The sequence below is a fragment of the Ciconia boyciana genome, chromosome 17 (assembly GCF_034638445.1).
Source record: "Ciconia boyciana chromosome 17, ASM3463844v1, whole genome shotgun sequence".
NCBI lineage: Eukaryota > Metazoa > Chordata > Aves > Ciconiiformes > Ciconiidae > Ciconia > Ciconia boyciana.
Genome location: NC_132950.1, coordinates 1,298,129 through 1,313,252, shown reverse-complemented (window position 1 = coordinate 1,313,252; position 15,124 = coordinate 1,298,129). Strand labels below are relative to the sequence as shown.

The following is a 15,124-nucleotide window of genomic DNA, read 5'->3' as shown; positions in this document are numbered from 1 at the left end:
AGCACGGCCGCTGCAAGCCACCCCCATCCCCTCCGCCCATGTCCCCCAGGAACCTCTCCCCTGTGCAAAGGCATCTGGCATGTACAACCAAGAGGGTTCATTTTGCAGGTCTTTGCAGAACTCTTGTATCTTGCAAGTTGTAACCGGTTGATCCCTTTGTCAAGAGGAGCAAAATCACATCCTGACTACCCAGGACTTTAATTATTTTTGCTCCCCAGGCCCTGGGAATAGCAGCGGAGCTCTGCATGCATCGCGGCAGCTATCGGACAGCTCGGCACAACTTTGAGACAACCAGCAAATCACAGGCTCATTAAAACAGAGGAATATGTGTGTTCCCTGTGGCATATGCATTCTGTGAAACCAAAATCATAATACCAGGAATACTGCATTTTAAGGAATAAATAAAATTAAACAAGGATGCAAACAAATTTCAAGGCATGCCTGCATGAGATCACAGATTGCATGCTGTGTTTTGCAGAGGACTTTGCCCCATTGGAGCACAGGGTGGACAGGTTTCACGGGAGGGAATTGCAATTCAGTGTTTCCTCTTGTCCTGTCTATTCAACACGGCTGCACTCAGCCATCCAGGCACTGCATCGAAGACAGAATTTGATATTACTTATGAACCTCTTCCCAGTACTGAGCTGCAAATCCGACTAGCTTCGCCAGCAACAATAATTACTCTTCATTCTTTGCAGCGAGAACACATAATATGATAATCTCCATTTTATAAATCAGAGCAGACACGAAGAAAGTGGCCTCTATAAATAAAGACAAGTCTCATCAAATCCATCTCACGGACCAAGTTTCTCAGCTCAGCAACACACTTTAAAGGACAACCACGCTGAAATGTTGCTAGATCATTTCTCACATATAAAAATCAGAGGCCTTTGAGTACAGAGGACAAACCCAAAGTCTGTAACAACCTGTCCACGCTTTTCATATTAACTCTGCATTTTAAACATGGAAACCATTTCTGGTATACCTCCAGCAGCCTGGGCTATTTTACACAGTTTCATGTTGAAATCTTGAAACACAAGGAATTATCCATGGCAGTAAAGTGGGGGGGGGGGGGGGAAACAAGGAAGAAAAGAAGAGAGGGAGGGACAAAAGAAAGAAATACAATGTTTTCAGTTTGTGAATGTCACTGTTGTCCCACACAGGGCAGCGCAAGCTGATCTTCTGGACAGAAGCAAACAATTGGCCATGCAACGTCTGAGAGCAAAGCAGCTTGCCTTCTGCAGGCCTCGGTGGAAAAGCTCAGCACTTACTTAATTTTTAGAAGGGAGATTTATTCTCTCTCCAGCTCTCCCAGTCCAGGTCCTTTGGTCATTCCCACCCCTGTGACATGGCATACGTGCTCCAGCCAGTGGAACACCCCAATTTGATGTCCCTTCCCTTGTGTGGGGAAGCAAGTGCAAGCAAACCAAAGCAACGCCTATGTACAAACCCTGATCCAACAGCTTGGAGAACTGACTTTTAGGGAGACAGTGTACTGACACCATCCCTTGACGCCATGCAGTTATGTCGCTGTCGTTTATTCCCTTTCCAAAGGGGATCACAGCAAGTGTGTGTATGCCTCGCTGTACGGGGCAGCACCTGAGCAGCACAACTCCTGCATGCAAAGCATAAGAAGACAATCTGCAGAACCCTGTTGCAACCATGGGGCTGCCCAAAGTTGGATGAACCTCAGAAGTGCCACCTGGGAGAGCTGCATACCTTCAAAATCTTTTTTGCCAGGGTCACTGTGAATAGCTTACTGGTTTTTTTCCCCCTCTTGAATTCCCTGCTCCACAAAGAGCCATTGCAAAGCAGCTTGGGAGTATGCAGAATTTTAAATTGGGATTTCTTTCCCCTGTTTTTTATTGCTCATAAGGATGTCATAGCTGTACTGTCACTACTACTGCTGACGCATCACATAATGTGATAAAAGGTAACAGGTAGCTCGCTTGTACGCTGATGAAACCGGCTCGTCTTTTGCTTGATCAAAGAATTTCCTAGTTGTACTATAATAAACAATTTGACACACTGGGATTTTTTTTCCCTCTTGTGTTAGCCTGAGGTTATTTTTCCGGGGTACTGAAAACCAGCTGCTCCTCTAATTAGTACACTGAGTGCTTATTTTATTCCTCAGATAGAAGTGTCTTATGTTGTAACAAAACAGTTTGACACTTAAGTCACACATTCATCTATTTTATTGCAAAAGTCTGCTTAAAGAGTAGGCATCCCAGATAAGGCAACACATTTAATGTGCCATTTCTCTGCATTTTTATTAGCATTACTGCCAATTGGAAGAATTTACAAATAATTTCTTTTCCAGCACATAAATATATAAAATATTTTACTTTCCACAGAAAGTACTGGCAGAACATTTCAGGTCATTCTCCAGATTGCAGACAGAAATGTATGCACCTCTCATAGTCTGCAATGTTTACATTCATGCAATGCCTAATTATGTCTAAGGATAAGGCAAATCAAGGGTACAAACTAAGGTAAAATTTGACCTCTTCTTCCAGACCAAAAGCAAACAATATGTCCCTATAAGGCACAGCACACTGGATAGATGCCCAGCTATACTGAACAACCTTCTGCTGGCATGCAGTCATGCACCACTTCTATCAAGATGTAAGCAAAGCTTTGGCCTAATGTGAATCTCATGCTCTGAGTGACGGAACCACCATTCCTCATCTTCCTTCCCCAAAAGAGGCATTTCTGCACAGAAAAACCCTTTGCCTTCTGTTCTATTTTGGTACTTTCATCTCCCCTGTCACAGCAATGCCATAGCATCTTCTGGAAGTTCATAAAAGGGTGTTTCTGATTATTTATAAGATTTCTCTTGAGACCTTGAAATATTCCAAGTATATTCTCATTTTTCTCCCTAATTCAGTTTTTTATGCCAACTGTAATATTTCCCCCTGCGGCAGCTGAGTTCCTCTTCACCTGGGTGAAGCATGCCTTGCAGAACAGTAAAGAGAGTTGGAAGAAAAGGTGGAGAAAGCGTTTGTAGGAAATGCAGTGGGTACTTCAGCCTCTGATGCCTGCCTTCCTCCAGTGAGGACTGGCAAGAATGAGATATTCACTGGAAATACCTGCATTCAGCAAAGCCATGCTAAGAGGGCAAATGTAGCTGGAAGTGTGGCCCTTTGCAGGGCTGCGGAGTGTCCTTAGGACAAGGCACGGCCAAGGCTGAGGGCTTCCCACGTGCCACCACCAGCTCCCATCACTCACCCCCTGCCACAGCATGGGAACGAAACATCTGCCCCAGTGGAGCAAACTTGCCTCAGCTGTTGGGGTAAAAAACCCAAGTAGATGTGCAACTGTGCAGTCAATCTTTTGAGAATATTTGACAGCCATATCTGGGGATGGGAAGCTGGTTTTGATGCTTCTTAACATAGGATTTGCTGTGAGTTCACACTTGCGTGTGCACAGGAAAATATACCTTGTTCTGTTTATGACTCCAACTCATCCTGGAGTCCCATCTTACCATTTCTTGTCTGAACTTCTCTCCCTCTTGCCCAGCCCTGAGACAGCTTTGCTGTGTCATGGCATCAAAGCCCAGCAGGTAAGTAACCCAAGCCTCTCTGTGTGCCATGGGCTTCACAGCATGGGACAACCTGCATCCTTGTGATCCTAACAGGCAGGAGTCCCCTGCTGCCGCTTTGAGCCCTGGAGGACATTGGGAAGCTCTTGAGCATCCTCAGCATCACCCCATGACATTCTCTGAGAGCAAACCCACTCATTGCACTCAATTCTACGCTGTCAATGCCAGGGCTGCTGGCATGTCACCTGTCAAGGAAGGCTGATGGTAGCACTCAAGAGCCATGGATGCATTAAAAGCAATACAACACCTGTGAAGAGTTCCTGGGCAAAATCCAAGCTGTGAAATTGCCATTTTCACTTAAGTTCATGCAGCATTTTCTAACTAACTACATTTTTGCCTTCGAATGCAATGAATTATGAAATGCACCTTCATTTCTGCTCTGATTTGGAGGCTCACTTTGTGCTACTGAACAGCTGCACGCTACAGCCCCAGAAGCAACTGTCCTTGGGCATCTCTGGAGTTGATCCCTGTGTTATTTACTGAGCTCGGTGAGATCCTTTGTGGCAGACGGTGACATACAGGTGTGAAATGCTCTTGTCATATCAGTTTATGCTCAGCCACAAAACCACTCCAGCATACATTGCATATGCTCCTCTTAAAACATGTTTTGTCCAACCTAGCCATCCTGCTCCCACAGTGCGAAATGTCTCCTCAGCCTGACCTAGACAGGGCTGAGCCTCCCTCCTTATCCCTACAGAAAACAGGGTTTGCAATGAAAACCAAATTCAGACCAGCTCCGGTTGCTCATTATTTGAAGCCCATCAGTTAAATAAGCCACGGCAGACACAGCCACTCTGCCATCCTGCAATGTGAATGCACTCCCAAGGTAATTCCTGATGAAAACCGTATGTTTGCACTAGGTCTGTTCGGGCTGGTTCAGATTAAATATAAACCACTGCCAATTGTATTACCTCATTATTAGCAGACACTGGCAGCAGCCTTGTGTGGAGAAACGGACGTCTGGCTTCGCTACCTGCCGTTACGTCGTAATTTATGTCAGGTGCGGGGGGATGCGCAGGAGGATTTCCGCCTCCCCCTTGGCTTTCCTGACCACAGGGGACTCCTCCTTGAACGTGACCTTTCATCCAGCCAAGCTTCCCACCCACCTGATGCTGAGCCAAAGCCTTGGAAAAATTCGGCAACAGGAGAATATGGGAAGGAGGGTAAGGCTGTCCCTGGGAGCGCAGGGCACGACTGACATCCCCAGGAGCTTGTTGGGTTCGAGCCCTGCTACTGGATGATGCTCACGCACAGTGGGAGAGGAAGGAGGAAGCTATTGCTGGTGCTCACTACATATTTCAAGCTAAATCCCAGAAAAAGATGAAGACAATCCATCGGAGAAAAAGTAGCCATAAGCCATATAATATTAATTCAAGCCATATAGTATTAATTCAATTTGCAGGCAAGGTAAATCTTTCACATAATATTCCCTTATTTGCTCAGTGCCTAAGGAATTTCCCATTAGCCTGTCTTTTTTCAATGTATGGCCCATTTGACCTTCACATAGCACACACTTGTGTCCAGCCCCAAAAGCCTCTGCTCAAAATACTGCAACAATAGGCAGCTGAGACATAAGAACAATAAAAAAACCCAGTACAACCAGACTGTATCTTTGGAGCTGTTGGAACTGTTGAGCTGGAAGAGATGGAGGGTCACCTCCCATCTCTGCAGAAAACACATTGAGCTTGCTGAAAGGTTTCAAACAGGAATTTAACACCTTCCATCTGCAGCCCATTACTCTACATTTTAACTCCACCTCTCCGATTACAGGTCCCTGCACACTAGGAGTGTATACGAAAGAGTGCCAAAGTCTCAAGTCTGTGAGATCGAGAGTCAGGGAATAACTGGAGATGAATCAAAACTGGAAGCCAAGTCCACAGCACTCTTTTTCCAAAAAAGCACAGAGTTTCGGTAAAAGACCCCATGAATTGGCACCATGCTGAGTCTGGCCTTTGCAAAACCTAAAGAGAAATCACCTGGTCTGCTAGGAAAGGCCAGCAGAACATAACAAGGTGCAAACAATAGTTTTTTGAGAAAATGCTTTTTAAAGTGATGGATTTTTTTTTAATTTTCTTTTAGGAATGAGATTATTTCAACAACTGATCTTCTCTATCTGCCAGGTTTTGCATTACTTTGTCTCCCTGCTCTAAGGGAGATGCTGAACACCCTCGAGCAGGCTGACAGCTTCTTCCCCGCTTCCCCTGGCCTGATGAATATAGTTGTACTGTGCATCCCATGGGGGCATTCGACTCAGATATCCCCAGAGAGGTAGGAGAGCTTCACTCCTGCTGCCACCATCTCACATGGGCTCTGCTCTGAGCAGTCTCCCCAAAGATGCTGGTGTCACATCAGCTTGCCAAGCATCCCCCTTCAGACTAGGGCTGCATCCAGCTCTGTGGTTTGGCATTATTTCATCTAACTTTGCACAGTGTTTCCACCCTGCTGCGGCCGCCTGCAGAAGGGAGGGAGAAGGTCGGATCCACATCCCAGCTTTCCTGCGCATTTCAGGCATCAGGAAAGTCTCCCTTCCTGCTCTGACCAAGGACATTTTAAAGACAGCCCGCTCGTTGTGATCAGCTCTGATTGTAGCTTTGCAGCAGTTAAAAAGTCCCCCCTGGCTCCAGCATCCTGATGCTGCATTTCCCTCTTCCCGTTAATGGTGGGTTCTGTTTCTTTTATTACCTCTTAGTAATCATTTGACGAGCTCTCACAGCAGGACTTTGCTCAAAATTATTCCACCCTTCTAAACTTCTTCAAAAACCACCAACACTTCATTACAACACAGCACAGCTCCCATCCACAGCATCTTTTACTTGCAAGGAGTGGTGAGGCCACAGGACCGGGCAGCTCTGCTGGGCTGGGCATCCAGGTCATCTCCCAGTAAGCGTCACTGGGCCAGATGCTGCCCAGAAATGAAAGGTTACAACAGCCTTGCAAAAGACCACTTACAACTTCGCAGAGAAAGGTTGCAAGAGCTGGTCTCTCTTCACCCAGCTGTATCAGCTGGTCAAGTAAAAGATGCTCCCTTGCATGGGTTGCCTGAGAAGCAGGTTTATCTATGGGAGGTTACGGCTCACAGTCATCTGCCCTTTCCTTGCTGTGGTGAAAGACAACATTTCATGGCTTCCTCCGCAGTCCTTCCTTGGTGACCATAAACTCTTTGAGACAAAAACATGGGCTGCAATGCACTGGGAAAGCCCCCCTCCACCACTAACAGACAACCAACAGCAAGGACTTACCATCCATATCAAGACGTTGCATGATAATCGCCAGCTCCACCTCACTGGGCATGTATCCCAAGGAACGCATTGCCATGCCCAGCTCCTGCTTGGATATAAAGCCATTCCCATCCCTGTCCAGCACCCGGAAAGCTTCACGGATTTCTGTAAAGCGGAAGGAAAAAGATGGGAGTTATTATGGTGGAGGACTTGCTGGTCAATGCATCTGAACACATGGGAGACAGAAGCAGCATATATTGCCTTTTCTAATGTTAATGATGCATATTGATCATTTCAAGTCAGTGTAATCACGATATGTTCATACACACGTGCATATGTGTGTGTGTGTGCACTCATGCACGCACGCCTCTGTACGCAGATAGATAAATACAACAGCATCCACACTCACACTGGCTATTTTCTGTGCTAAATATCAATGCAAAATTATTTATTCATTACACACTGAACTCCGTTTCTTTCTGCAGAATCTGCCCATGACCACTGTGGCTGAACCATCTTGATCTACAGTAAAGTTTCTCTGCATACGGCTGCACAGCAAATCCCAGCGCCAGGGGCTTCTCCAGCAGCCCTTCTCCAAGCCCCTCAGCATGTCTGCAAGACAGATTTACTTTATGTCACATGGGCAGACCAAGCTCTAACTTTCTCCAACAAAATGACATGAACAGGAACAGCTGGGTGCTGACTGCCTCCTCTGCAGGGCACGGAGCCCTGCAGCCAAAGCCCAGATGCACACGTTCTCCCTTTTCTGACAAATGTGGATGTACATCTTTTAAACCATACCCGGGCAATTTCCATCTCTCACTCCTCTTCGTAGCTTTTCTCTAATTTTTAACTGGTTTACAGCAATAAACAGCGTCAGATCAATAAAAATGCTGACGGCATCAAAGGAATCACTTCCATCATTCTTCCTCAGCCTGGCTCATCTTCTGACATCTGACTTTGTTTTGCTTTTTAATTCAAGCATATCCCCCTCCAGCCTTTAATAGCCGCTCTCCACTCGTGCAGCACACTGGAAGACACCCACGCATCCTCCGCCTCAACAGCTCTGCACGTTTCCTGCTCCTTACAGACCTCTCAACTTGAAGCCCCACCACCAAGCTCCCCAGATCTGACTGTTGCAAATGCTAAACAGAGAAATTTTAACATTTCAGCCAGCTGGGAGCCTGTTTACTTGAAAGGATTTCATTGGAGGTGGGGAGAGAAAGAGGCGCTGATTTCTTAGTTCTGGTTAAATGGTCTTTGTACCATGCTGTGGAGAGGAAAACACAGGATGCTTTATCATAACTCTTTTGGGAATGAGGATATATGAAAAACCAGCATGCTGGGGCCCGCTGCAACTTTGCTCAGAGGAGTTTAACTTCACGTGAAAGCATTTCATTGGAGAAGTGAGAGAGAAAACTCCGCACGTTTTTTGGGGGAAAAGAAAAAAAACCTAATTAAAAAATACTCTATTCTCTATCAGGAGACAGATTGGATGGAAAAAGTTTGTCCAGCCCTGGGTAGTTCAGGCATTAAGCCTCAGATGAGAAAATATTCTTGGTCCTGCCATGAACTCCTGGCACGCCGCCTTCCTCTGCCCTCTGCTCCCAGGTATAAGGGAGGCACCAGCCCCCTGCAGCGGGGCCATGTGAAAGGCAACGGATGGTCCTTGGTCCTCCCAGGAAAAAGCCGGGAGCATCATACCCTACCAGGAAACGGTTTCAGTGATGTCTGCGCTAACAGGTTATTTAAAACTTTACAATTCAAAGGCTGCTTCTAAATCACCTCACATTAAAGTTCAGCACCTCCCTTGACAACACCAGTGCGTTAGCAAAGTCTGCTCCAATTTCCATGTGCTGCTTTCTGCTGTGTGTAATACCCTGGTGATGTGCCAGGGCCAGGGCACTTCTGTGACCCACTGCTTAATCTTCACTACAACTGTGGTTATCATAATGAGATACGATCAATTTTTAATCCAGCCAAAGAGCCCACTGATGCAAAAAGGGAAGATCCTATTAATTCCAATGAATATTGGGCCAGATCTGTAATATCTACACTTTGGGCTTAGGTATGCATCAACTGTGTCTTCTTTAAACTTAAATGCTTCACCTTGTCTCCCTGCCAGCCCAAGCTGGTGTAAGCTCGGTGATATGAAAAGATGGTGAGGCTGTTCAAAGCAAGCTCAGCTGGAAGTATTGGTACATAATGCAAAGAGCCTTTGGAGTAGGAACGAATCCCATTAGGCACTGCCAGCTGTAGTGAAATCTATTTTCATATGCTGTTCTGAAAGCTAAAGTGCAGTAAATATTACATTGAAATCAATTAATTTTAAAATAAACTTTTGACAGCTGAAGATGAAAGAACTAAAAATATTGCAGGGAGCTGAGAAAGTATTTTTGAAAATAAAATATGAGTCTACCTTCAGAAAAGTTTACACGTGAGTTAGACTGATCCAAATTACATTAATAAATTATGTCTGTAGAGGGGCTCCGCTGCAAGGTATCTGAATGCCAACGTCTAGTGAGTATCCTCTCCAGATACACTGAATTTGGAAGGCGCATTTAACAGCACTGCAACCTTTGAGCCTCTATCAGAGGAGAAAAACCCACACATTTGGGGTCCAGCTCTGTTCCATACCTGTCAGAAACCTGAACTATTGACCAAGCCTGAAACATCCTTCACATTTCAACTCCTGACCCCAAATGGAGCTTTTTTCGCTCATCACTCTATAAATACCACTTGTGCAAAGGTATATTTGAAGAGCTATTTATAGGTTGAACACACTGTACACGAAGCAGCTATGACCTCAGTCAGTGCCTCCTCTTTATCTTTACATGTAACACCACCTCCTTATCAGCTTTTCTTTATCGTGATTCCTTCTCCTCCGATGTACTCGCGGCTGCTGTCCTGCACAGCACCCAGAGTGTGAGCCACAGGCCTGAGCATCCTTTCCAAACGCAGCCCCACCAGCTCTTCCCTCCGGCACTGCTGAAGAGCCGGTCCCAAACAGCAGTCCATGAACCTGTGGCACCCGGGCTGGCCCTCACCTTTATTTCCAGCTGTTAAATTTCATTACCCAAAGCTAAAAATACATCAGCACTTTCCCCATACGACTTTCCCAAAGAAGTCGCCATGGCAACTGATGCTCCTGGCTCAGAACTGGGAGCGGATGTGGTCCATGGAGTAAATCTCTCAACAAAGACATTGCTGGGGCTTTGGAGAAACTTTGACACCTCTTCCATTTCAGCTGGAAGCTGCTCTGCATAGGCATGCTTTACCCCAGTCAAGAAAAGCAGAGCCCCGTTTTGCCTTTAAGAGGGAGAGTAAAGATAACAGGGGGAGTGGGTGTCAAAGTGATGTTGCCCTATCAGCTGCCTTTCCCCTTGCCCAGCCTGGCTGGCAGCAGTCCTCCACACCGAAACGAGCACATATATTCGGATTACACCTACCTTGGGGCGTTAGCAAATATTAGTATTTATTCCCCTTTCCACTATATAGTATTTTCTTTTACTCCCAAATATAGGCAGGTGACACAGAACTATACTAGAATATAAAAGGGAAAAAAGAATAGAAATATAGAAAGACTTAGAGAACAGAAAGTAGCCCATTTTGCTGGTGATGGCACTGGCCTGAGCCTCAGGAAATGTCACTTCTTCTCAAGGAGTCCAAGCTAGGACCTGAGTGCTCTTCTCCATGCCTCAGTTTCTCCAGCCCCTGGGAACAGCGATACTGCTCCTCTATACAAGGTGATTTCAGCACAGAAGTGCTCATCTGACAGCCAGTGACTCTTAGCAGCACTAAACCATCTCACTCCCAGAATTAGTTCAAACAGTACCAGCAAGCAATGCTGCTGCAAAGAGACTTTGTCAGATGGACCATACACGATGCTTAATGCTGAACAGCGTTCAAATCAACGAGGGGAGAGAAGGGATCAGCATCTGGCCCCATCCTAACTGACATCTTCATTAATGATCTCAAAGAGGGAGCAGACACAACATTAATTAAATTCCCAAATAACACAGGCTGGAAAGAGTTGCCAGGACAAAAAGTCCAGCAAGAAGGAAGGAGCACTGTGCAAATGGGCCAAGATTTCGGAGCAGAAGGGCCCTCGCCTGAGAGTCATCTGGGCCAAGGCAGGTCTGGTGAGCTGGGTTTGAAGGCACGTTTCTCAGGAAAGTTTAGCTCAGTGTTTTTCCCAGGTGAGGATTTATGTTCCACGGGAGCCGAGAGCACAGCACTAATTTCTCAGAGTTATTTCAGCATTCAAAAGCCACTTATGGGGGGGTTGCTTTTAATTCATTCCCCCTCTTTCCTCACATTTAACAGCTGCACCTTCCAGCTTCCCTATCCTGGAGCACATGGCCATCCAATTACCCCCACACTCCTCTGGGAAGAAAGAAAGGAAGAATCAGGGAAAAGGATTATTTTTTTAATTACCTTTCTGAAGGGTGCAAAGCAAGACCGCTGTCAGAGTCAGACCTGACACCCGGCCTAGAAAGTTGTTAACTGTCTCCACCTGCATCCAGAAGATCCAAAGACAACGTCCTCACCCACCCACGCACACCGCACCCGCGCCAGCCCTTCCCTTCAAAACACCTCTCCGCACTCACGCTGCCCTGCGCCTGACCTTGCGCTCCCTTCCCCGGCTCATCCCTTCTTCCCCGGCTCATCCCTTCTACAAACCAGCAAGTAGCAGGTTTATTTACAGATGATTTCCCTCTGACTGGTAACTAGAGGCAACCATCATTATTTCTTGTTTTGCTTTCTGAATGAGAATGAATCACAATTCTCTGGGAAATAAATTCGGCCTGAGCCACTGGTGTCCACTAGCTACCCTCGGGCGCTGCAGATGGTTTCAGGTTATTTCACTGGGTATAAACACAACCATAATAAATTTTGTAATTACACTGTAACTACCACACCCTAAGTGCACCGTAATTACAATCAGAGTTCTATATGGTTATTTTCATTAGTATGATAAAAGAAGAAATACCACCACCCGAAATCTTGCAAGTCATCTCATTCACTTAATTGCAGGTTTGGGCACCAAAGTACAAACTGAATGATCTAAAAGCTGCAAATAGCACGTCCTTGAGTGAACTGTTAAGTGAGTCTTGTAACTACTATGTCTGTTTAAAAAAATGGAAATTTCCATCCCTCCATCTGCTATTCTTACACTTGTTTTTTTTGCTGCAAATTGTAACAAAGTGTCAAAATAACTACATTTTTTCATCTAATGGAAACGCCCCCCCCCAACATATTCCAATTGAAAGTGTCAAAATATTTCACTTGGTTATTCTCAATCTCAGCAAAACAGTTCAGCATCCCCAGATCAAACTCACTGCAACCTGGAGCCGCGCCTATCTGAACGGCTGCAGCATCTTGCTGAGGCTCAGGCACCGAGTCCTGTCAGCGTCACCAAAAACATGCAGCTGGAAATGGGGCATAAAAACCCAGGTTTAATAGTGGCCTCAGCACTACAGCCGCTCGGATAGACACAGTTATGTCAAATGGGCAAAGCAAACCGGTGCTAGTCAACTTGATGAAATATCTCAGCCCAGAAAGGTCTGCCTCAAAACAAAGAACCTCATCTTGTTTTTCCTTAGAGGGACTTTTTCATTCATAATTTGGCAGATTTTTTTTCTTCCCCAGGAAAAAATTATTTGTGGAAATTACATTTCCTGTGGTTATGTTCCCAAATACATTTAACACTTGCCAAATAACCTGTGGGAACACCCCATTACCATGTAACTGCACAACATAAAGGCTATCTGCTGCTACAAGATACCCTCTTAAATGGAAGCTTTTAGTGCAAGCAACAGGGGCTGGATTGGGAATACCTGAGGATATTTACTCTGAGGGCAGGATGGCGTGGACAGCAGCACTCAAATGCCTTCGCACAAGGCTGCTCCGTAAATGCGGCTGCGTGCCTTCTGCGGGCAGCGCGTGCTGAGCAGCATGCGATCGCACGAACCCTGCAGCACTGCACAGAGCCAGCGGGGAAGCGCAGTGCTGAAAGCCAGCTGTCAGAGGAATTTGGCAAAATAACAGCTTCCACTTTTCCCTATAAATTTCCCTACTGTGGCCATAATTTCATCCAGGAGACAAGCGGGGCTCCTCTTCAGCTCCTCCCAACGCCAACAGAAGCATGTATGGTGTTGGAGGTGCTGTGCTGGGGCACTCACCATTAAATGATGCAGAATAATCAAGTTTCAAGTGCCTGAGAAAGGTACAGGCTGGTCCTGAGTGGTGAGGGATGAACTCAGAATGGAAGAAGTGAGGAGGAGGTCGGAGAGGATGCAAATGGCCAGGCTGGCAGGTGAGAGAAGAATAGGGCTCGGCTCATGGAGGTGCTTTGATTTCCATCTGCGATGCACTGAGGAGGGCAGGGAGATGGAGGGGACATCCCAGGGACAAAGAAAAGCTATTTCAGGTGAAGAGCAATACTGGTCTAAGAACAAATGGATATGAGCAAACGTAGCCTGACAATTAGAAGTTTCAGAGGTGAGCAATGACTGCAGTGTTTCAAAATGGGGCTTCACCCGTTCTGGGCAGCTTTGGTTTCTGTGACCAAGTCACCTCTAGCAGTAGGAACCGGCTTCAGGCACCTCTTCCAGCTCATGCCCCTACTCCTCTGCATGCTAAGAAAATTTTTACTCCAAGTATATCAGTGCACACTGCACCAGTCAGCATAAAACCAAGGTGATTTCATGTTAATTCTTACATGAGGAATCATGTACTGAGGTTCATCATCTGCCAATCCCTGTTTGAAAACTTGGCTCAGATCTCTGGTCCTCCTGATGTATTGCTGCATCCTTGGCTCTGTGGTTCCACCCTCTCAAGCAAACGGCTCATAACGTGTCTCTTTTTCTGAGCATCCACAATCAAACAAATCATTATAAATAGCAGCATTAGGATGGGTGTTGGCTGCATAAGCAAATGTCTCATTTCTATTCATTGGATGGAAAGCATCTTTTTAAAGGTCTCAGCATTTTATGCAAGACTCCATTGCATATCACTGTTGTTCTGCAGGACATGGACGTGGAGCCAGCACTGCACCTTATGCCATTTCCAGAGGGGCATTTTGGTCTCCTGGACCCTGTGTGTCCACAGGCATGTTGGGTGGTGTATTCAATGCAACTATCAGGAGACACCGTTCTTTTAACTTGTTCCACACACAGAACTCTGCAGCTAAGAGAAAAGAGAGGGCTATGTACCTCCAAACACACAGAATGGGGCAAAATATGTAAATTCAGAGAGTTCTACAAGACCTGCACAGTCTCCTTTTGTCTTTCTTTTGTTCTTCTCCTGTAATGGATTATTGAGCTGCTAGAAAATGCCTTGCAAACAGCCCCAGAGGCCCACACCTGTTTATCTCCAGGCAGCTGCAGCTTGGCCACTGCACACTGCTGATGAAAGCCACTTCTGTCCTTGTGTGGACCCTGCACTGGTTGGGCTTACAGTCCTCTCCAGCTCTGGTCTCTGTGATGGGACTGTTACTAAGGGGGGCAGTCAGGCTCAGGGCTTTTGTGAGGCTTTCTGGAAGTGTCGTAGAAGTAGATGTTCAAGGAAGAGTAAAAATTCATTACTCATTCTTGATGGAAAAGGAAAAGGAAAAGGAAAAGGAAAAGGAAAAGGAAAAGGAAAAGGAAAAAAGGAAAGGGAAAAGGAAAAGGAAAAGGAAAAGGAAAAGGAAAAGGAAAAGGAAAAGCAACTCCTAACAATGAAGGAAGATCACCACTATGAAAGTAGATAAATTTAAGATGCATGCTACAACTTTTGTTTACAACTTAAGAACATGATATTAAAAAGGTGAATAAGGAGAGAAGAGATTTCCACTGTTTTCCAAATAAACCTCAACCTCCTCTTTCATTAGTTCTTTTTATTAGGAAACAGTCTTTATCCTTCCCTCATCCTTTACATACAGCAGGCACAAAACATTTTCTCTCCCATGACACTACACCACTTCAGAGAACCTCACGCACAGTGCGTATTCTCCTGGGAACAGTTGAGCCGTGTAGAGAATTGTTTAACTTCACAATATTTTTTTTAAGCTGCCTAGACATAAACCTATAATATCTGGGAGCTGCTGATTTAGTTTATTGACATCAATACTCAATTCATCATCAGAAGTGAAACACTTGCTGGACATAAATAGGTAATGAGCTTAAGACCCTACCCTGGAGCATCTCGGAGAACGAGAAGTGATTTGATTCAAGATTGCTTAGGGACGACTTACATTAATGTTGAAGAGATAATGGCTTCCCATCTTTTCATTTTTTTTTAATATATATAATTTGCATCC

The 15,124-nt window shown here is 45.5% G+C and overlaps 1 protein-coding gene across 2 annotated transcripts in view; it reads right to left on the bottom strand.

Annotated features, from left to right (window-relative positions):
- CALN1 (calneuron 1) overlaps positions 1–15,124 on the bottom strand; it is a 128,773-nt gene that overhangs the window by 67,339 nt on the left and 46,310 nt on the right. For both annotated transcript variants that reach the window (XM_072882233.1, XM_072882231.1), the window contains exon 3: positions 6,841–6,984. In XM_072882233.1, the coding sequence (XP_072738334.1) occupies positions 6,841–6,984 (144 nt within the window). The remainder of the gene's footprint in view (positions 1–6,840; positions 6,985–15,124) is intronic.